Raw genomic sequence first — 22,998 nt, 5'->3', positions numbered from 1 at the left:
GCACAATCTGTCATGAAAAATGTCCTCCTTCCAATTCTAGGTATATGTTTAATGCCATTGAAGCTGTCCTCACAATTTTTTACCAGGTCAGTGGTTGGCAATGCATGACTGGAGGTTTGAGATACCAACACGCCTAAACCAGATGCTCAGACTGGATCAGACTGTTGCTTTTGTGCCATTTGACATATCCTGTGGTCTGCAGTTGTGGCTCAGGTTGTTTCCAGAGGAAGGTCTCTAGCAGTGGATTTTCTTTAGTACAATCACACCAGTTACCCTAAAAAATGTGCAGGGGCATCCTAGCACTTCAAAGAAATAAACCTAGATTTGATTATAATTGATACATAATGCTCTGGTTACATTTTGGCATAGAGAGAAATATCTGATTTGAGGCTTCCTACTTAGTATCATCATGTGAATCAAACACAGCTGCTATTTAAGATAGAAATTTTGGTGAATAATAATAATAAATAATAAATTACATACCTCTGTCAAAATCAATTTCTCGTATTATTTTTTCTTCTCTACTAAGATTCACTGTGAATTGGTTCATATTTTCATACCCATCCTCTATTTTTTCCATTTGAAATCCTTTAGAAGCTTCAGTAATTCTGAAATTGAGATTGGTTATTGGCATTGGATTTGAAGAGATATTTATAAATTTTAAGTGATTATAAAAAACAAGAGTCTCAAGTTTAAATACTTACTTTTGCAGCAATGTTTTGGCATTCTGTGGAAACAAAAAAGAAATAACTGGTTCTCAAATGATTCAATTTTTTCAGATATTTTATGCATTGAGAAATAGTTCTTACACTGGCAGCTTTTAAAAGCTAGTAAGGATTTCATAACTGACAGCTATGACATCTAGGAATGAGATGGAATTTGGAAGGTAATTAGTATACAGTTCATTAAACCTTTTAGTTCTTCAAAGGCAGTTTTATTAAAATGTGAATATGATGGGAAATATAATAGTCGGTTAAAAAAAAAGAGAAATATTTTTCCTTTGTGGTTGTGTTTGTGGTGAAAAGAATTTGATCTGTTACCATTACCCTCTTTAGTCACAGTAATTACATCTTTGATTATCCATGAGGGCATCCTTTTGGAGACACAAAATTCTGTTTATTTGCCTTGTAAAAGTACAAAATATTGTACTATTCAAAGGCAATTCTTTGATGAAAGTAAGTGTTGGTTATTTTATTTTGGTTTTGTTTCATTTGGTAGAAAATGCCCTTCCAGCCTTTACTACAGAGGAATTGTAAACTTGCAAGACAGAAATTCTACACCAATGAATTACTTGGACAGGCTGCTAATGATTTCCTACTCATCTTGCGTAAGTTTATAGTAAGAAAACAGAAGGGAAAAACCCCAAAAAACTAAAAGCGTAAAAATGTAATTTAGCACATAAATTACTGAGAAGTTAATTTTGTCAATTTACAAATTAAACCTATAATTCTCAGAAGTTCATATACACATAAGCATACTGTTCCCCGATGATATTGATGGGAAAATAAACATTAGCTAGAAAATGTTTCAATTCCTATTTCTTCTAAGGGGGTCAGAAATTCATACACGGGATAGTATATTTTGGTGCAAATAGCAAATACTCATGTTCTTGATTTGGATACTGCCCACAACAAGAGTAGTTATTTGTCTGAGCTGATTCAGGTGTTTAAAAAATAAATTTGTATAAATGATCACTTGAAGATTAACAAACTCTGAATGGCTCTACAATTGAGAAATACTTGTATATCAATAAACACATCATTATTTTTTCTATCTCTATTTATAGACATTATACCTGCAAAAACACAGCCATTTCTGGTTCTTCCATGAACTGGATTCCTGATTCAACTAGTTTTGACACTGCTTCCAAGTGATCCGCATACTTCTTCATCAGGGAGCGGACGTGTTCCAGTTTCTCCTCTTGGGTTCTAGTGATTATTTGTGTCATCTCATTTTTTCTTTCTTCCAGTACAGAATAGAGATAATCAAATTTTTCACACAACTGTTCTTTCTGTCGTCTGCAGCATTCCTGTGAATCATTTGGTTTATGTTAAACATGTTATGTTCTTAAAAGGGTTTCTATTTTTACAGTTACTTGGAAGCATTTTCATCAAAGAAATTCCTCTTTCTGAACAGTGCAAAGGATTCTGAATGACCCCAGAGACTTTTGTAATTTTCAAAGTCCAAGCTGTTGGAACAAAAGTTTAAAAACTCTTCTCAAACTCTGAGTTTCAAGCCACTGAAAGCCCCCAAACAGGTTATTGTATAACTTGTGAGTCTGCTAAAAAAAGCAAAAAGGTATTTATGATGTCTGTAGTGATACATCAAAGTCTGCAGAAAAAGTAAAAGCTCCCACCGTATTAGCAGCTGGGTCCATTTGCGTGAACAGAATGGTTTTAAAAAGAGTGAGCATCTCAAACAGCTCTGGAGAATTTTCTTTTTCCGACAGAGTACCTGGAACAATCCTGGCTCGATTTTCACATACACCCTCTTAGACTCTATTTGGACAAGAGGTGTCCATTATATTTCATTTACTGTGCACTGAATGAGGTAGAGGTTCTGCAGAGAAAATGGTGTGTGACAGAAGCACAAAGACAAGAAGGAGGAATCAGATTCCAATCGTATGTTCAGGCACTGATTTTCACATTGTTTCTTGAGACACTTCTATTGTCCCTCCAACCAGAGAACAGCATCTTTCACTGAGTTAGGAGGATGGGTTTGATGACTGCTGCATTGAGTGGCCCTCTAAAAAGAACAAACTGCACTTGTAAAGGAGAATTTATGGGGAGGAAACGAGGGACAGATTATATATAATGTCTGAAGTCTACCAAATGGAAGTACTTGAGTCACCTGTGTGCCCCAGGGCATAACCTTATTGTGGTTAGACCTGGTTGTGGATGGTGGTGATTGTTTAAATCTCTTCCCTAGAAACTGAGGCTGAATTGATTCCTCTTCTTCGTCCCTTGAGGCATAGTGCTGAGATTCTGGCAGCACAGGAGTATTTACAGTCCCACAGAATTTTTGGTAGTGATAAGACTTATTATTCACAGCACTTGGCTAGAGAGAATCCCATTTTTTTATTGACTTCCAGCCAGACCTCATTCCTATGGGTGGTGATAGTCTGCTCTGTATCATTCAAAGGAGAAAGCCTTTCAGAGATCTACATTTGGCTAAAAATCATTGTCTACATGAGGGTGGAGAGGGGATTGAAAGCACATCTTGATGCATCAACCCAAGTGTCCACTTCTGCTTCTCAGTGAGGAGGGCTAGGCTAAACAAGCACTCCTTGCTGGGGGTGCAGGCTTGTCCTGCCCTTCTGGCAGTCCTTGTCACTTCCCAGAAATTCTTGATCAGTGCAATTACAAGATAGGGTTAAGGAAGTTTTCAAACCAAGTGAGTCGTGGTTTCTGCGTGTCCTTCTATGTTCAAACCTCAAATAATCTTCTCCCACTCCTCTCCTAGCTTTTTCCCCATGAAATGTCATTCAGATCACTTGTAAAACAACCTTAATTTCAAGACAGGTGTGTACTATCTTTGTCATTTGACATAGGACAAGTATTGGGGGGGGAAGAACAAGCAAATGATAGCAGGGTGCCCTGAGAGATCCTTCCCTGTCTTTAAGCACTAATAGATAACATTTCCTGCCAGCAGATATTACAGAGTTGTGAATTTCAAGAGTGAGAGTGCAAAACTGCACTCTCACTTTCTAACTGCAAATGCTGAAATATTTCTGAAATATTCTCTTTCTGTATAAAAAGTTCCCATATGAAGACTCTGCCTGATGGAATTACTCTAATCAGATTCTGTGTAATGAAAAAGGTTAACAAATACATGACTTTGCATTCTAAAAAGTTCTCAGTCTTTTTGTTTTTTAAAGCACAGCTACATCAAAAAGAAAGGAGTCCTTGCTACTGAGCATGAATCCCACTGCTTGTTCCAAAGGACCTGTATTGACCGGCCTGTGCTCTTAGCATTTGAAAAAACACTGTAATTTTTCCTTTGTTATTAGACTCACAGAGCAAAACAGAACCTAATTATTTATTATCGTTTTCCAGGATTTAGCATTTTATATTCCTTTCTCAGTTTTCAGTATAATATATGAATTAGTTCTACTTTTCAATAGTTAAAAGCTGTACAAGTATCTTTTTGCTTTTCTGGTTTTTAAGGTTGGATAGGAGCAGTGGCTAAATGTAGAGCTGTAGGCTATTACTTACTCCAGCTAAAAGTCAAATGATCATGTATTTTCTGCTAAAGCAGATATTTCTTATTCTCTGCAAAGTGTTAAGCAGAAAGAAGAGACAATCCTGGATTGTGTTATTTCCACGTGTAAACATTTCTGAGTTCCAGCTGTAGTTTTTTGTCTTCAAGGACAAACTGATGTCAATTCAGACAAAGCTCCTGCATAGTGGGAAATGTGATTTGCTTGAAATGTAACACAGAAGGGCCAAGGTAAACTCTGTTTTCTGCAATCTTTGACCTTAAAGGTGAAAAGCCTGATAAAATATCTGAAGGTAAAATGGCTGCATTTTCTTTGGGTTTTGACTTTAAAGGTTAGATTTTAAACTAAGTGGCTGACCCTGAGGAAGCTAGTTTCAGAAACTGTTGTATTTTTTAAGTTATTTTTAGTACAGTGTTTTCTCCATACTTCAGACTAGATATTTGAAGATTTGCTTCTGGTTCAGCTAGTTCAACTTAAATGAGTGTAAGCTTCTGCTTTTGTATCATTCAAATTTCTGCACTTAACCTACTTGAAAGGCTTGTTTCTGTCTGCAGCGTCCTGATAGCAGCCAATTTTATCCCTGTGGCATGGAGGCTTCCCAACTACAAAGTCCTGACTGCCATTAATGTGCTCTCTCTTTTACTTGGGGCAGTGGTTTTGTGTTCTTTGAAGCAAACTCAGACATTTTCAGTTCCTTCTTGCCCATAATTGCATACATAGATTGTGTAATTGTTTTTTCTTACTAATTACAATCTGTACATCTTGGATTAACTTCTTTTTCCCTACCATTTCTCCTTTCTGCTCCAGCTCTGAAGGGTCAATATAACTCTAATTGGGCTGAGAAGGATGTGACTCCTTCACTAGGTGCTTCATCAAATTCTGATCACAAAATCAATTCATATGAACTCCTTTCAGCCTATTGTTCTGTGATGCTCAGACTGAGCTAAACTGATGTTTATATTTGCTTTGCTGATGTAAAGCTTTCAGAGGAGGCGAAAGCCACTTCTGCTATTGAATAACACAAAACTAATTCTAACTCTTCCAGCATAAGGCCCTCACCAGAAAGTCCAGTAAGAACTCAAACTCTAACCTCCCATGAGCAACAAAACAAGACTCCTTAAAGGACAACATATTAAAACACTACTTTTGTGCAGAAGGCAAAGCAACTAAATACAGAACATACACTGACATACCTGGGAACCATGCTGTGCCTACCCTGTGGCTGAGACTAAGGCTCTGTTCACCAGACCTGTCAGACTTCAGACTAACTGGTCTTTTACAGCTCTAGAATCTGATTTTAGATGTTAAATGAGTTGGGAATTGATGACATTTTGGCAGATCTGCTTTTAAATTCAGTGAGATCCTATTCCACTAAGAATATTGAGCAAGACTTGCTGATATGGGTTATCCTTACTCTTTATCCTCCACCATATAACAAATGTCAGAGGTGCTGAGCAGGATGTACCCTTTGATTTAGGCAGTACATCTTGATAATGTACAAAGCCATGAGCAATGGTTTAGTGAAACGATGTGGGAATGCATTTGGGTAAAGTGAGGTCTGTTAAAGAATGATCATTACCAGAAGTTTAAAAGATGTAAGGTCACACTGAAATAACTTCATTTAAAGATGTGGTACCTACCTCAACTGTCTTGCAGGTCTCCTCCAGCTGCGTGACAATCCCTTGCATTCTGTCATTGCTCCCCACCAGGACTGCAATGCCATCACTCAGCTCAGACTAGGCAGTAAGGGGACAGCAAGCAGAAGAGTGTTAGGGGCTGTCACACTTCAGGGTGACACATCTAAGAGTGGGGAGCAGGGGACAAATAAGCCGTACCCAGGATATTACTTCATCTTTCCAGCAGAACTGAGAAAAATTGGAGCTTTATGTGCCCACAAGATACCTGTTTGTATTTTGACATTTGTTTCCTCCCTCAACACACTATGAAGACATTTAGGAATTTTTAATGGAGAAGAAACTGTGGTTTGGAAAGAGGAAAGCACTTTGTTCTAGAAAGTTCTAGATGCTTTTGTCTGTAGTGTTATTTCAACAGGCTCCAAATATTTCCATTTGGTTTGTCGAGAGAAAAGACTCTTGAGGGGTTGTTTTTTCAGAGTCTAGCCACACCACTGTGATATTTCCCTGAGGACTGTAGCTCTTGGCCTTGGAATAGAGAAGAGGTGGCCCATGGACCTGGAGGGACCAAGGTGTTACAGAGTCCCTGGTGTGCAGGGAGTGGGGTTGGGGTTGTGGTGAGAGGGGGCAGGAGAAAAGGAAGAGAAGAAGGTAGAGGCTGAGCCACTGGCAGGAGGGAAATGAGTGGAGGAAGAAAATAACCTGAGTGTGGGGGTGGAGATGATTGTGAGATATCCCTAAGAGAGACAAAGAAGCCAGTCCTAGGGAACTTGGGAAGGGTGCTGGGGCTGCAAGGGGCCCTTGGCACACCCTTGTAGTAACAGAGACAACTGTGTTCATGGTCTCCACAGCTCTGAACAGGATCCTTTGAGGCCTTCACAGCTCTGTAAAGGCTCCTTTGAAGCATGCATCCTGCAGCTTCCAGGTTATGCCTCTCATCTTGGGCATGACAGCCCCTTTCCATGGACACTCTGGAAAGGAAGACACAGCTTGCAAATCTCCACACAAAATGGGTGATGGGGGCATGGATTTAGTTCAATAAACTGCTCCGTCTTCTCCCACCTTTTCTGATTGAAAATGATGTTTTTAACTCCTTTCCTAAAGCAACTCCTCATTTGTAGTTTACACACACATGAGCATCTGTGTGACAAAGTTAGAGGCTGGGATTGAAAACTTGGCCTGTCTGATTGCTTGCCCCACTGGGGCCCTCCAGAAAAATGAGCTGTTTATCTCAGGAGGATAACCCAGTGAGTCAGGTTTTAAATTAACACTGTATTAAAAATAAACAAGTCTTTTCCTGGTGACAGCAAGGGCAGAAGATGTTAGGTACATCCTGTGCTGCCAACTATTGAATATTTCTTCATTCACTTGCAGGAGGAGATTTTTCACTTAACTTTTCTTAAAAATGGCATGCTTAAATGTAAAAGTGTCTGATAGATAACTACTTGATTTGAAATGCTCTGTTCTCTTTCCAGTTCTTAGTGTTGAAAATACCACTTGTTTGTCTGATCTAAAAGCACTGCAAAAAAGGGATTAGGAACTCAAAAGAGAGATCCTCAGCTCCACATCAAAATTGGGACAAATTGTAATATCTTTTTGTGTGATCATTTATAAATTTATTTTCCTGTGTTTCTAAACAGATTTGTAAGAGCCATTCACTCACACTCAATGGTGGCAAAGGCAACCCCAGACTCCTTTGGGAACTCACAGGAAGCTCATGGGAATACATTCCCATTGATGGTCCTGTCAGTTCCTTCAAGGACTTTGAGAAACAGAAAGATATTTACCTTCTGTTGCTGGTAAACATTTGTGAGAGGAGCAACCTGACAGTCTTTGTGGGCACCAAAGATTTTGCACAAGGAGCAGGTGGGCATTTCACAGTTCAAACAATAAATATTAATTCTCTCATCTTCGTGCTCTTCACACATTGGCTGGTCACACTTCCTGTCAGGTCTGTGAAAGAAAACATTTGTTTAAAACAAAGATGGTGCTCATGAGTTTCTTCTAACAATATTTAAGAGTGTTAGCATGAAATATGGTACATTTGTATAGCAGCACCCAAGGCTGACTGAATGTGCAGTGTAGACTTACACCTGCCACATGGGATGACAAGAGACAATGGTAGAGCTTAATGTCCTGACACAATATGATGTGGTGACAAACCAGCAGCATGACTTCATATGGGGATTTCCATATGAATGAGGAATATGACTGGGAGTGTGACACAATGCTTGCTCATTTTTAAAAATTTAAATAACCTCACTAAGCCTGGACTCAGACTACTCATGTATTTTAATTAGCATGTTATCTGTCTGAAATATGAAACATATGTAATTTCTTTCCGGTTCATCATGCAAATTGCTGTGCACTTAGCTTAATGCAGCAAAGCTGTTATGGGGGAGACTGATTTTAAGCAAAAGCTATAGATACTGATGAACCTTTTGGCCCTTAACTCTAAATCTCTACTATGAGCTCTGTGAGGCCCTGGTCAGTCAATATCAAACAGCACTGGGTCCTTACAGTCTTTACATCAGGCTAGCAACCAAAACAAGGTGTCACACAAATCAATTTCAGCTGGGTGGCACATGTCTAACTTTACAGTGTCAAATGTTTTAGCAGTAGTTTATTCATCTGTACCCAGCAGAAAGGGCATGGGCTACACAAGTGTTCTTCTCTTGCGCTAAGCCAGGAACTGTTGCCACATTATAGCTCAGTCTGATCTTCTCTTCACCAAAACAGTTTATCTTTATACACCCAAATTTGCAAAACCTGCTGTCTTAGGATAATTTAGTTTTAGCTTCCTTCAAATGAGCCAATTAACCAACATTCCCAGTACAAGTAACAGCTCCAGTCTGGTGTGTGTGGGCAGGGCGGCACTTTCCTGAACCCACACTTCAGGCTTAGCACCCTGAGCACATCTGTGGCATCACATGAGTGTGTAAGGATGTTGTACAGAAGATAAGGTCTAATAGACTGATGGAAAGAGTGTGTCTAGGGTTCAAGCCTTCAAAAGCCACCACTGTTACTATGGCAATGTTAAATATTTTCAGCATAAACCATAATCCCCTTCTGCTACTGTTTGGAAAGAGAACTGTGACTTACCTGTAGCAAGTGGAACAATGGCATAATGTAAATATATTTTTCATCATTAGGAACTATGGAATTTAATGGAATTACATGGGAACATTTTTTAAAGCCCTTCTACAGATCTCTGTAGCAAGGAGGCAACCAGCCATTCTATTAAAACTTAAAATGTATGGAAAAAGAAAATCATTATTTTATATTATATTACAGCAGAGTCTTTTCATACCATTTGGTAGAGTGGATACAGCATTTATTTTTTGATGACAAAGTATAAATTTTCTCTTCTGAGGGGAATGGAATATGATCAGTTAGATGCATTAAAAAAAATCTAGCAAGAAACAAAATGTCTCACACATGCATGATTTTTTTTTTTTAATTCAAGAGTGTGCTGGGACTTAAAGGATTCATAAGGAAAATCTGTAATCTGTAATATAACATGTTATACCAGAATAAAACAAGACAAACACTTCTGGAGAAAGCCTGAGTTATTTTGGTCAGATTTCCAGCATTCGTTAACATAAGGCACTTTGTCAAATCCAGCATTGTTTCAATGCTAGTAAAAAAGAGATGTGTCTCCTCCATAAAAAATGCTTTACATTGTTTGCAGATTACTGCAAACAGCCTCTAATATATTCATGTCATAGTGCACCAGTGGGAGGGGCCATGTGTGAGTGCAATACAGTGAATTTCAAAGTGATTAATTAAGCCTGAGATAGCAGCTCTTCCTACAAATATTTACAAGATCAGAGCCAGAAACTACTAGAATTTTATTGGACACTGGAACAGTGCCACATGCATGAAAGATACATTGCATAGAGCAAAAAGGTGATGGTGTCAAGCAAGTTCAGCCAGAAGCAGCCAACCTTCAAAGGTGCCGCGAAGAGCTGGAAGCAACCTGGCAGAACTCCCTGAACTAGTGGGGCCCTGAAGACAGTGTCAGAAGACTAGAAATAAACAGATTTACAGTCTCCTCTCCAGGCAGTGCAAAAGGAGAAATTTTTAGCACACCACTCCCTGACTTCAGACGGGATCCTCTTAATCTGTGTCGGGGTAGCAAAGGCCAAAACATAACCTCTAAATTTAAAATGGAGATTGCTTCCGAAACAGGAGATTAAAGAGTAGCTGATAGGAAAATGACTGCATGGCTTTAGTAACAGAAAAGATTCACCACAGCTGTACTGGTGACCAGAGAAATGTCGGGTTGCTGAAATGTCCTGATAACTTTGTGGTCTCATTCTTTTTGAAATGCTAAACCTGTGTTTGACTGCCAGAGGCTTATTCTTTCCCATTGAAATTGTGTTTGGACAGCACCTGAAGAACTGACTGGGTCCTGTTCTGGACCCAGTACATGAAGACACTGACATACTGAAAGGAGTCCAGAAAAGGGCCCTGAGGATGATTCAGGGTCTACAGCAGCTCTCCTGTGAGGAAATGTTGAGAGAGACGGAACTTTCAGCCTGGATCAAAGAAGGCTAAGGAGAATTTTAACAATGACCTTGATCTTATCAATACCTCTGATTATCTAAATACTTGAATGGAAGGTGTAATGTGGATGGAGTCAGGCACTTTTCAATGCCAGGACCAGAGGCAATGGGCACACACTGAAACACGGGAGGTATCCTCTGAAGATCAGGAAACACTTTTTTACTGTGAGTGACTAAGCACTGGCACAGGTTGCCCAGGATGGTAGTGGAGTTTCCATCCTTGAAAATACTCGTAAGTCATCTGGACATTGTCCTGGGCAACTGGCTCCAGGTCCTGCTTGAGCAGCTGGTAGTTGGACCAGATGACTTCCAGAGGTTCCTTCCAATCTCAATCATTCTATGACTGATTTGGTGGGGCAGTGCAAAGTTGCTGGGCACATGAAAAAGCATACTTTAATTAAGAATATAGTAAGACCTTAGGAAAACTGCTGTTACAAAGCATGTTTTCTGTAGGATATTTTCAAATCCAAAAAGGCTTCTACTGAAATCCTGAATCTAATTTTGATAGTGTTTTTACTGAGAATCCTAAGACAGCTGTAGCCCTTCCTGTGGCATCACATCACCTGATGTCTGCACCTGGTCAGGGGATGGAGAGGATCTGCACGACTTTGTGAGGCACAGTCAGGTCATAGTGAAGCTATGAAACTGCATTTGCCACAGTATCAACCTTGGGCATGCAGTGCTAATGACTGGCCCCCACTTGACTTCATGCTGCTCACTACACCCCTTTGAGTCTGGTAACACAGCAATATTTTGTTCCAGTTCACTTTCCACTGTCCACTCTAAGCCTTATTTACACAGTTTTTTTTTAATGAAGATGTCACAAGAGACAGTGTCTGAAGTCTAGATAAACAGTATCTATTGCTCTCATGTCCTGAGTTAGTCAACTCACTATAAAAAGGCTATCAGATTAGTCATGATGATTTCCTCTTCATAAATCCATGCTGACTATTTCTAATCACCTTCATGTTATTTATATATTTGGAAATGATTTCTAGGAGCATTAAATACTTTCTAGGGACCAGTGTGCATAACTAGCCTGTAGTTCCCTTGATTCTCCTGTTTGCATTCCTTGAAAATTGGAGAAACATTTGCTTTCTTCTAGTCCAGTCCACAGGAAACCATTCCAATTGCCTTTCAAAGATTATTGAGTGACCTTGCAATAATATAAGTCAGCTCCATCACCACTTATATCTGCCTCCCACGAGGATGTCCAAATTTTTTTTATATTCCCCAACCTGATCCTCTTCCACCAAAGGTGAGTCTTCCTTGCTCTAGACTTTCCCACTGGTCTCAGTGGGATTCCGTAAAACTCAATAGTAAAGTCTGAGGTGAAGGTGGCATTGAGTACATTGGCCTTTTCTATGTCCTGTGTTACCTGAGGCCCTGCTCAGTTTAGTAGAGAACTCACAGTTTCCCTAATCTTCCTGCTGATGAAGCTGTAGAAGCTCTCATTAGCTTCCATGTGCCTCATCAAAATCAGTTCCAGGTGCACTTTGGCTTTTCTAACTTCATCAGCATGTGCTTGGGGAGTGTCTCAAAATCTTGCTGAATCACCTGGCCATCTTCTTTTTGCTTCTTTTTTAATGTTTTATTTTTATCAGGAACTCTCTATTAATCAACACAGGTATTTTGTCCCTATTATTTGAGTTCCTGTACATGGGAACAGACCATTTTTGACCTTGGAGGAAGGTGGTCCTTGAAAATCAGGCACAATGATGGACTCTCAAAAGCAATGAAAAGCCCACCAATATCCAGGGTAAAAATGGGGCTTGAAAAATGAGAAGGCTAGAGAAGTTCATGTGTACATAAGAATTCCTGTAGATCTGTTATACTACTGTCATGAATGCCCAGCCCAAGAAAACTATTGGTGCAGGTGAGCTTGGGGCTTTGTCTCATGGGAAGTTGGAGAAGATCCAGATGATCTCACTCCTCATCTCTTTCACTGCACAGCTTGTGGGGCTCCTCCTCTTTGGTGGCCTGTGGTCAGGGAGCATATTTCCCTGGCCCAGCCTGTCTGTGCTCCCCAGATGCCCCTGCAGCCTGGCAAGGAGATATATCCTGCCTTGGGAATTTGGGCTAAGACCTCGGAGTTGTCAGGGGCAGACTTCTGGCAGTGCTGGCTATGGGGCCCTGCAGGACATCAGCACCATCACAGAGCCCATGTAGGCTGCTCTCAGCACAGCCTGGTCCCTGCTGCACACTCTGCTCCATCCGTGCTTGGGGCTGCAGGGACAGCCTGTTCCTCAGGCTCTCTCTGGTAAGTGCAAAGCAGAAAGAGTGCTTGACCCTCCCTGATCAGGATTCAGCTGGTAACAAAGCCCAAAGCACCTTTTGATCTGGAATAGCCAACTGAGATCATTAGAACCTGCCAGATTTCACAAAAAGTCACAGCCTCCCGTTGCTACCCTTTCCTGGTGACAGCAGGAGTCCTGATGTTCCTCAGATAGTTTAGGTGATCAGTGGCCTACAGATTTTCAAAGACTGGTTTAATTTTTAGCCAACTCAATTTCCACTGTTTTCAGTCCTTTACTGTCTTTTAAAGCTTTTTACAAGCCACCTCCTGCTTGAAGAATTCTTCCCTTGTGTTGCTAACACATTCTAAATTGGGCAACAGGCTATGCTGCCATCAGCTGGAATTTGATGAGCAATGGGATAAAAGACCATATGATGTGATACTTAGTAATAGGAGGGGCTGCATATGAGGGCTCAGGCAGACTCTCCCAACCTCAGTGCAGCTCCTGCCCCAGTTTTTTTTTAAAAAACACCAATTCCTTACTTCAAATAGAAAATCCAATTACAAAAAAACTAAAAAACAAGCAAAAAACCCAACCAAACAAAAACCAAACAAAAACCAAACAAAAACCAAACAAAAACCAAACAAAAACCAACCAAACCTTTTGAAACAAGCTATTTTTGGCTAAGCAGTAGTCAAAGTTTTCTCCCTTTACTCTCCCTTTACTCTAAGTTCATGTGGAATGCAGGTGGGAGCTGGCCTCATTCTGGCACATGCAGTTATAGTGAATTATACCCAGAGGAGAACTCGATGGGAAGAGGTTCCTGTCTGGAAATCATACGTGCTACCAGTTTGAATGGCTGTTTTGGGAGGAACAAGGGGGCAAATATCATATCTCACCCTTCCTCCTACATATCTCTGCCGGACCCCAGTTGCCAGGATGGAAGAGACTGGTACAAAAGGAAGAAGTGGGGAAGACTTGATTTCCCTTGACTTTTTTCTTTCAGTGGGACAGCACAGGCAAAAGCCATGAAAGATCTGCTCACACTCTCAGGGGAGCCCAAGGAATGTTAGGCAGAGGGAGATAAGCAGCTGAGGCCCACAAAGGACCAAATAGTTTAGATAGTGCTGCTATGTGCTGCTGCTACTATGTAACCCTGACAATAACTTTCATTCTAAGGACGTACATGAAGGTTAAATAAGCACTTTAACAGATTAAATAAACAAGACTTTTGGGCAAATATATAAGCAAACCTATGTTCTTTCTTTATTTTTATTTTTTTTTTTTATTTTCCCATTTTATTCATCATTGCTTTCATGGAATCTTGAAAAAATCTACTAACTCTACTAAACCTATTCTTACATTTCTCATTTCTACTTAATTGTATTTTGTACCAATTCCCCATGAGCTACATAGGAAAGAGGACCTGCCTTTTTTTCCTTTTTCTTTTTTTTTTTTTTTAGTTAAATACAACTCTGAGCTGAAAAAAAACCCCAAAAAACCAAGGAAGACATGAGGCCACACATGTCCAGCTTGTTTGGTCAAAAGCAAAGTCCACAATTGCAGCTTTGTTGATTCATTTCCTCTGCGATTTTCTTGACTAAAATAATATTTGAGTATCAATGACACACACAGGGGTAGCTGACCTTTACTTGGCATGGAGCGCAAAGGGCAGCAGAAAGGACAATTTTAAGCCAACTTCGTGCTCTCCAGGGCTTTGGAGCTCCAACCTATGCCCAGCTGCAACAGCCCTCAGAGAGATTCAAACAGCTAAGAATAGCCAAAGCTACTGCCAGGCTCCAAAGTGTTGTCTCTGCTGGTGACTGTCCTCCTCTGCTGGAGGAAGCATCCTCCGCCATCCCTGGGTTCTGTTGGTTGTGGCCATCTGCACCAGTGATGCCATTGTCTCTCTGTCCTGGGAAACCCAGCTCTTTGCTCTGGTGGGATCAAAAGATCCAGGGAGCATGGCCAGGATTACAACTTCCAGGTGAACAAAACACCTTGTCATACAGAACCAACACTAAGTATCTATGCTGGTGACAAAAACCAGCTTCCCTGGGCAATAGCTCCTTGCTTGGTGTCCTGGGGCCAGGTTAACTTCATCATAGGATCACAGACTTATAGAATGGTTTGGGTTGGAAAGAACCTGAGAGATCATGTTGTTTCAAAGCCTCTACCTTGGGCAAAGACACGTTTCATTAGCACAGGTTGTGTGAAGCCCCATCCCTCCCGGTCCTGAACACTGCTAGGGATGAAGCATCCACAACCTCTCTGGGCAACCTGTGCCAGTGCCTCACCACCCTCATAGTGAAGAATTTCTTTCCATGCCTAATGTAAACCTATTCTCTTTCAGTTTAAAGCCTTGTCCTACCACTTCATGCCCTTGTCAAAGTCCCTCTCCAGCTCTCTTTTAGCCCCCTTTAGGTACTGTAAGGTGCTGTAAGGTCTCCCCAGAGCCTTCACTTCTCCAGGTTGAACAGCTCCATCTCTTTCAGAGGAGAGATGCTCCAGCCCTCTAAGCATCTTTGTGCCCCTCCTCTGGATTCACTCCAGCAGGTCCATATCTTTCTTGTGCTAAGGACTCCAGAGCTGGATGCAGTACTCCAGGTGGGGTCTCATAAGAGCAAAGTAGAGGGAGAGGATTATCTCCTTCACCTTCCTCCCTGCTAAGTTCTCCACAGTGGCAGCATGAATCCAACCCATCCCAAGGAAATAAAGATGAGAAAACATTTTTCTATTTCTGGATTCATTACATATCAAATGCAAGAAATTACCATTCAGGAGTAATCTTACTTTTAAGAATTAACCCATTCCCCTGCCCTGAGGTCTTGATTCTTGTGCACAGCCACAGAGTGCTGATACATATTGTTTACCACTCTTTTATGGACTCCTAAATAAGACTTGATTTCCTAAGTTCACATCCCAAACTGACAGGAATGGAGATATTTTTAACAGAATTTTCATTTGGTATTTTCATTATAATGCAGGCTACCTTCTGTGTGAAATTCAGTTTTCTTGTTGTTTGCACTGTCTGTACCTCAGGATTTTCTAATAAGATTTGAAATCCTTTCCCTTCTTTAGCAAGAGAATGCTCGGGTTAAGGAAAAAAGAAATGTATGAACTGTTTTTGCAATAAATGATGTTAACCATGATACTTTTCCCTTAATCATGTGAGTTAGCTGTGCTGACCACAAAGGTGTTGCTTGCACAGGTAAGTATTGTTCATGTGAATAAATATGGCCCAATCCTCTGTTGTAAGTGGAAACAGGGAAGCTCAGCATCTATTTGGATAGTTTTTTGTCCTCAGTGAAATCTGACTTCATGGTGCAGCAGATAGTCAGGCATGGCAGCACAACCCTTTTCTGCTTTTCCGAGACAAAACAACAAAATCAACCTCACGTGTGTCCTCTGAAGGACATGAATTCCCTTGTTACCTTGTGGACTCCTGCTTGTAGATGTCAATGATGTTCTCCACCAGCAGGTTCCTCTGCAGCCCGTAGACACCGTGTCGGTCCAGGACCACCTCATGCCTGCAGGAGGGACAGCGGAAGCGGCCTCCCGACGCCACAGTTGTACCTCCCCTGGTCGGCAGGTAGGGGTTGGAGGCCTGCTCTTGCCAAGCAGCACAAGAAGAGGGAATTATGGCCATGCAAAACCATGAAAGCCTCTTCTAAAAGCACCAAATGTTAGGAAACCATTTGTCACTATGCCAAATGAGAGGGTAATTGCAACATGCCACCCATGGGAAAACACCTGGTGGCTGCTGGGCGAGGGGCCAGTCCCTCAGTTCACACTTGGCCACATCACCACAGCCAACACGTGTCACTTTCACCTGCTGTGAGCTCGGCCCTGGCCCCCGGATACATCAACTTTGGCCTTAAATCACTCCCCCCCCCACCTTGTCTCACCAACTGTTAAAACTGATCTACCAAAACATGTAAAAACTCTTCTTTCCCATTCATTCCAGCCAGTCTTGCTTGGGAAGCAGAGCTCTCTATGGGAAGAAACCTACCTGGAAGATGTCACTGGCGCATTTCCGACAGAGGTTGTGCTGGCAGGGCAGGATGACCACTGGCTTGGTGAACATCTCCAAACAGATGGGGCAGATCAGCTGTTTCTCCAGGTTATCCATAGTTTGCTGCTCTTTGGAGAACGACTTGTAGCTCAGGGAGGTGCTCATCCCTAGCTTTTCCTGGGGCATATGCTCAGGGCCACGGCCTTGTGGAGAGGTTTTGGGGTTAATTTCCCTTGAAATAAGTCCAAGGCTGTGCTGCGATCAGAGGCTCTCTGGGTTGCTCGGGCCAGAGGACATTGTTTGAACGAGGGGCCGAGCAGAGCCGGGGCTGTTTTTAGCAGCGCTGCGTCACCAGCTGCCGTCCTGCCGTGCCCATATATGCGTGTGAGAGCAGGACAGGCTGGGACAGGTGACGGCTGCCAGGGGAGGGGGGGAGGCAGGAGAGGCCCTGGCTCTCCTCACTCACACATGGCAGCCTTCACCCCTTGAGGAGTTGGGGGAGTGATAAGCAAAGGCCATCCGCTCCCTTTCCTTATCTTTGCAGGTCAATGGAGACTGAAGGACTTGTCCCAGCCTGTGCAGCCACGTCCTGTAGCCTAATAGACATTCTGTTGTGAGCAAGCAGCCATGGCCGTGAGAGGCAGAATGTAATTTTGGCCATGTGCTTTGGCAGGCTCCAGGATCCTACCTTCCCAAGGTGTGAAGTACATGTGGTTACTGGAGAAGACAATAGGAGTGATGCCTGCTCTGGAGCTTGAACACTTCAGGGTGTAAATCTTCATCTCACTGCCTTGAAATCCAGACAAATAAAATTGCCTGCTTGTAACTGTGAGTAAGTTTGTTCTGGTAAAATTTTGGTTTTAGGAGCTGTAACATAAAAATCCAACATGACTAATTGTGCCACTAACTCCATGGTCAGGTTAAATATGCATGAAAAACATTATTTGGATTTCCTGATGAGAAAAAAACCAGAAGAAATACAGTGTGAAAGGCTTTCATTTGTGCTGCTAGAGAATAGGTACTAATTGTATATGCTCTCTCTGTGACAGTTTAATTCAAATATATTTTAGTTTTGGGCACTGCTGTGTTTATATCTGTTTATTAGACACTGATATCCCTTTCAGCTTGGCACTTGTTCCAGAGTTATTTTTAAAATGACAATTTCCCAGATAATTTGTGACATGTGATGCCTGATCTTAAGGGAAAGCCATCTGTGCTTCTACTTGCCAATAATTTATCACACAACTGTACAAGCAATAAATATCTCATCCCCAAATTTAAGCCAAAGTCCCTGCATTACTGTATAATATCACTTTGCCACCATACTGTACATGTAATCAGAATATTTTCTTCTCTTTTAGTCAATAGCTACAATAGTTTCTGAGTATCTTGTAGAAACCTTTAATGTTTATTCTGTTTTATGACTGTATAGTGCTTGCATCTGAAAAATGCAGTAGAGCAGCTGAGTGAATACCCTACACATCCAGATTCTAAAGCAGGGCCCTCAGTCTGCATGCAACACCAGTCTGGAAACTGTGCACTTCAGGAAAATATAAAAGTGAAGGTTTTAATGGATTTCTGCATGAAAATGAATATTATCCTCTGCATGCAATTGTAATAAATAACATTAAAAGAAAGGTATTATTTACTATTTTATTTTCATTGCCTCACATGCTTCTTAAGTGTTTGAGTGAACTCCTGTACTCATTCACAGCTCACTGAGCTGGAAATTCCCCTGTGTAAACTTACACACATTTGTCAGCAGTCCTATAGAAGCGAATCGATTTTTCTAAGTCTTGCATTCATGGGAAATTAGTCATAGTTTAGTTAAACCCACTTGAAATCACTCCTTTGCTTCAACTGCCTGGTGTGGACAAGAGCCTGGAGTCCAGTGGGAAAAGCTGCTCTGGCAGCTGAGCTGCGGACAGCTGGGGCTTTTGGCAGGGCTGGCAGGGAGCCTTCCCTGGCAGCAGCAAGAAGATATTTCTCTTCTTTCCCTCCCCTCCATAGCTGGGTCAGAGGTGACTTTTGCATCTGGAGGAATCTGAACGCCTCATTCTTGCCCTCCTAACTTTGAGTCAGCTGCCCCTTGCACAGCAGAACCTGCTTCAATAAGGGGCTCTGAATCAGATGAGGAAAGCCATCCTTATCTGACAGGGCAGGAACTTCCACCTTACTGCACAGGCAGAAATAGGGAAATTCTGGAGGGAAAAGCTGAAGGCTAGAAATGTCAGCACACAGCACATCACAAATGCTGATGTAGGGAAGGAGGTGTTCATGGCAGGCAAAAAAGGCCATGCTGGCCCTTTGGAGAATGAACTGAGGGACCTCTCTCGGTGTAACATGCCTCTAGGATGAAATTCTGGTGAGTTTAGGTTTACTTACCCACAGTAACCCCCAAAAGCCTTGTGTTAACTGGCTGAGCAGGACATCTGATGCATCTGAAGAGGACATCTGGTAGATAAAAGGTGAGGGACAGTGTGCTGGTGGTTTTCTCCTTTCTGTGTGCTGAAGCATGTTAACATAGACAGGTAACAAACAGTACAACCAAAAAGAGGAGTCAGCAAAACAAAGATAAACCACCTTTTGTAACCAGGCCTGAGCTGAAATATTTTTCTGCAGACATGTGAAAAATTAGTACAGGTTTTTCTGACAAGGTATTATGAACCACAACAATAAATTATAGGTAAACTAATGCAGAAGCTTAACCAAACTTGCAAAGGCAGGATGAGAAATGCCAGGAAGGCCACACATTGCATGACCAATTTGCAACAAGGAGGAAAAGAGCCAAGTCCAAGACACTGAGAAAAAACAGGAAGATCCTGCAGTTGGTCTTCAGCAGGGACTACTTAGTATAAGTCTCAAACAACTTGCACTGAGAAAGAGCCTGGCACCCTCTGATCTCTCCTGGCAGCCCTGTCCCCCTCCTCTTCCTCCCCTTCCACTCCTGCAGGGGAAGACCACCAGCACACACAGCTGTCTACCTCTGAGGAGTCACCAAGTCAAGCCATCTCTCAAGGGACAAAGAAAAGGCAAGAGGATTTGCTTTAACACTCGTTCTGGACAGAAAATATGACTTCCAGCCATCACCAAGAAGAGATTTTTTTTTTTTTTCCCAATATTGCTTGTCTGGAAGTGTTACACAGCTTTGTTGACATAACAAGAACACTAATTCCTAAATATAGTTTTGCTTTTACAGACATTACTTCTAACTCCTCTATTTTGCAGCTGAGTAACAGCTTGTGGCCTGTGCACTGATGGTCTGGAACCTGGAAAGCTGGCTGCAAAGCAGTGGGTTTAGGAGAGGGATTTGGAGAAGGAAGGAGAGGTTGAATGATGTCCAGGTTCAGGTTTCAATGCCATAATGGCATCTCTGGGTTTTGCATTCACAGAATTCCCCTCTGCAACCTCTTATCTTGTACCAGAGTTGTGAAACTTTTGTGTGTCACTCAGAAAATCAGCCCTGTGGCTCTCTCGCATGACTGGAAAACAAAGAGAAAAATCATATTTTGGCCAGAGGATGCTGTCAAAAATAAGCTCCCACATGACTTGCCTCCCCAGCAAGCCTGCAGAGACAAAGTGCATTCTGCAAGGAGCAGGCTCCTTGTCCAGGCATCCTGTCCTGGACATGGTGAGTGGTGAGAAGCATCCTGATCCACGGGATGACAGTGCCTTGGCCTGCTGCCACCTCACCTTCTGTCTGTCCTGGGGGTGAGCAAGCACCCCGCCACCCAGCCCAGGAGTGGGAAGACCTCTACACTGGCATCTGCCTAAAGCACATGGGAGCTGCCCATCATTCCCTGGGAAGGGATCAACACTCACCCCCACCCCACTGCCTCCAGGAGCTCCCCACAATCCTGAAGCTGGTCAGACACACCTGCATGCTTCCCACAACAGCCCAGCTGCTGGAAGAGGACAGAGCTGGTGGGTGCTTGAGCAATACAACATGCTAACAAAAATGAGGTTGCCACTTCCAATTCTGCTCACCCAAATGTGAGACTTAGGGCAAAATGATGGTGCATCCTTCCCCTCTTCCCATACTCCTAACTCTGCTTGTTATTTTGACTGAAAAGGTTTGCATTTTCAGCCAAGAATCCCTGGGGAGGCAAGGGGATGTTCTCCATCAATCTCACCTTTTGTCTGTGCCCATTCACTGTGCTGTGAACAGTCCCTCAGGAGCGGGTGGCAAGCACTGGCATTCCCACCTACAAGCCAGCATGTTGGAGATTCAGATTTCACTTACATTGGCAACAACTTACTGAGCCGACAAGCCAGCTACAAGATGAAGCCCTCCTACCTATACAAGTGCAAACTACAAATTATATTTTGCATTTCATGATTTTATTGTGATCCATATACACTCCATGATAAATACTGAGACTACTCTTGTGTGTGATTCAATTTATGCAGCCAAAGAGAGCTTTTGCAACAGAGACAAGTGCTTTGAAAAACAGTTGCTTTTTGAGGCTGACTTTTTTTCACTCAACACACACACACACACACACACACATATATATATATTTGTCTTTGTGTACCTCATATGTGATGACAGGCCATGTGCGGTCAGTATTTGGAGACCTTCTAAAAACAGTCTGAGAGTTGGTTTCAGATCCCCAAGGAAACAAAGACCAGCACAGGAGATAATGGCATCTTTAGAAAGTTTCTTTTGCACATGAAATCACAGCAGAAAAGGAAAGCTCAAAGCATTTCCAAGGGTGAGTCACTGGGAGCACATCAAATGTACAGGACATGAGATTTCAGGCACAAGCTGCAAAGACCACACAGAGGGAGGATGTCTGTCCTTTTCTTTTTAATAGAGGGTGGACACTGCCCTGAGCTGAACTGTGCTCAAAAGCAGCCTGCTCTGGGCTTATCCACACTCAAGGACCTGGTTTGCAGCAAAACAGTGGAAACATGGGATAAAAGGGCATGGTATTAGATAATAACTTCTGTACCAAATTAATCAGTGGTACTAACATGAATTATAGCAGACAAACCTCAGAGATTCGGATTAAAAGACCCTGAAAACAGTCAGAGTCTGTGGACAAACTGCATCAAGGACTCATTCCTGCATGCTGTGGTTCTTCCATCATTGTGATACTAAAACATGAGGTCACTGCCCCATGTGTCTGCCTGGGAAAAAGAAGATCTTTCGGTTTCCTTCTGCCCTCCAGCAGTGCCAGGAAGCCAGCATGAACCTGTCACCCAGCTTTAGGGGACACAGGGAAACAAAGCCCTCCTGAAAGAAGGTCCTGGTTTCCTCAGAGTCCTCAATATCAGGATGAGAATTGGTGGTCAGGCCATACCCTTCAGGCAGGCAGGGTGACCCTGCAAGGTGATTAACATGAAGCATTTATCATGTTCCTTGCAAATATCTGTATTGTCTAAAGTATCAAAATCAGTGAGCCTGAGAAGACCGGATGTAGGATAACAAACATGAAATGAACAGTTCAGCGTGTCCCCAAACCATATGCAACTTTACAAACCTGGAGATTCCCAAACCCTTATTCCCTCCACACATCACTGCTAGAAAGAGATCCATATTTCACAGCCAAGGCATAAAAGTATATCCAAAGGACTGAAGGAAATATTGAATGTGGGAAAGGAACAGTGCTGTACTACTGTCTACCTAAAAATAGGTCCTTTCCCAGGCTAGGGACAAGTTTCACAGATAACAGGAACAGGCTTGCTTTTCCACACCCCCAAACATATCCTGCAGGGAAAATAAGACATGAAGGAAGAAAGGATATAAGTAAAACAAAAGCAGTTAGAAAAAGGGGAGAGCACACCAGTTAGAAAAGTGGGAAAAATCTCACTTCCTTTAAAAGAGTAAGCAACCAAGTACTTTACTATTTTAACACAACCCTCTGCTTTTCAAATGCACCCCTGACCCTTTCCCCTCTACTTTGCTATTACAGCATCCCATGAGAGCCTGTTTGTAATTCACAGCTCCATGTCTCCCCTGCTAGCAGAAAGGTAGGAATGGTGAATCCTCCTCAGGTACCTGCATTTTGTGGAATAACAGGGATGTTTGTTTCTGGAGCTCAGGAGTTGGTGCTGTGGCAGTGGGGAGGAACACAGGTAGCATAGCAGGGGCAATGCTAGGGGGGCTCCTAAGCATACCAGAATTTAAGGAAAAGGGTTGCAGAGCTTTAACAACATGATTTTTGACTGGGTGACAGATTTGTTTTTTGCTCTGGACTTAACAGCCCATAGCACTCCAAACCCCGCTGCTGCAGCCCCAGCTCTGTCAGTAGGAAAGGAGAGAGATGTTCAGTAGGGAGGGACTTGTGTTTCACAGCACAAATCGAGCTCAGGCGTCCCA

At 42.2% G+C, this 22,998-nt stretch overlaps 1 protein-coding gene and 1 long non-coding RNA gene across 5 annotated transcripts in view; one reads left to right on the top strand and one right to left on the bottom strand.

Moving 5' to 3' along the window:
• TRIM55 (tripartite motif containing 55) overlaps nucleotides 1-17,027 on the bottom strand; it is a 37,164-nt gene extending 20,137 nt beyond the window's left edge. For all 4 annotated transcript variants that reach the window (XM_015619955.3, XM_015619957.3, XM_015619956.3 and 1 more), the window contains exons 1-7: nucleotides 16,671-17,027; nucleotides 16,093-16,265; nucleotides 7,641-7,806; nucleotides 5,860-5,955; nucleotides 1,796-2,029; nucleotides 705-727; nucleotides 484-608 (exon numbers count right to left, since the gene is read on the bottom strand). In XM_015619955.3, coding sequence (XP_015475441.1) covers nucleotides 484-608; nucleotides 705-727; nucleotides 1,796-2,029; nucleotides 5,860-5,955; nucleotides 7,641-7,806; nucleotides 16,093-16,265; nucleotides 16,671-16,859 — 1,006 coding nt within the window. In that variant the 5' untranslated portion in view covers nucleotides 16,860-17,027. The remainder of the gene's footprint in view (nucleotides 1-483; nucleotides 609-704; nucleotides 728-1,795; nucleotides 2,030-5,859; nucleotides 5,956-7,640; nucleotides 7,807-16,092; nucleotides 16,266-16,670) is intronic.
• An 87-nt stretch (nucleotides 17,028-17,114) lies between these two features.
• On the top strand, nucleotides 17,115-21,053 carry LOC107200889. The gene is made up of 2 exons (XR_001519824.3): nucleotides 17,115-17,501; nucleotides 20,066-21,053. It is a non-coding gene; the product is annotated as an uncharacterized LOC107200889 (long non-coding RNA).
• The last annotated feature ends 1,945 nt before the right edge of the window (nucleotides 21,054-22,998 follow it).

This window comes from Parus major, chromosome 2, assembly GCF_001522545.3.
Source record: "Parus major isolate Abel chromosome 2, Parus_major1.1, whole genome shotgun sequence".
Classification (NCBI taxonomy): Eukaryota; Metazoa; Chordata; class Aves; order Passeriformes; family Paridae; genus Parus; species Parus major.
Note: the sequence above shows the minus strand (reverse complement) of the source record. Positions and strands in the feature narration are given on the sequence as shown.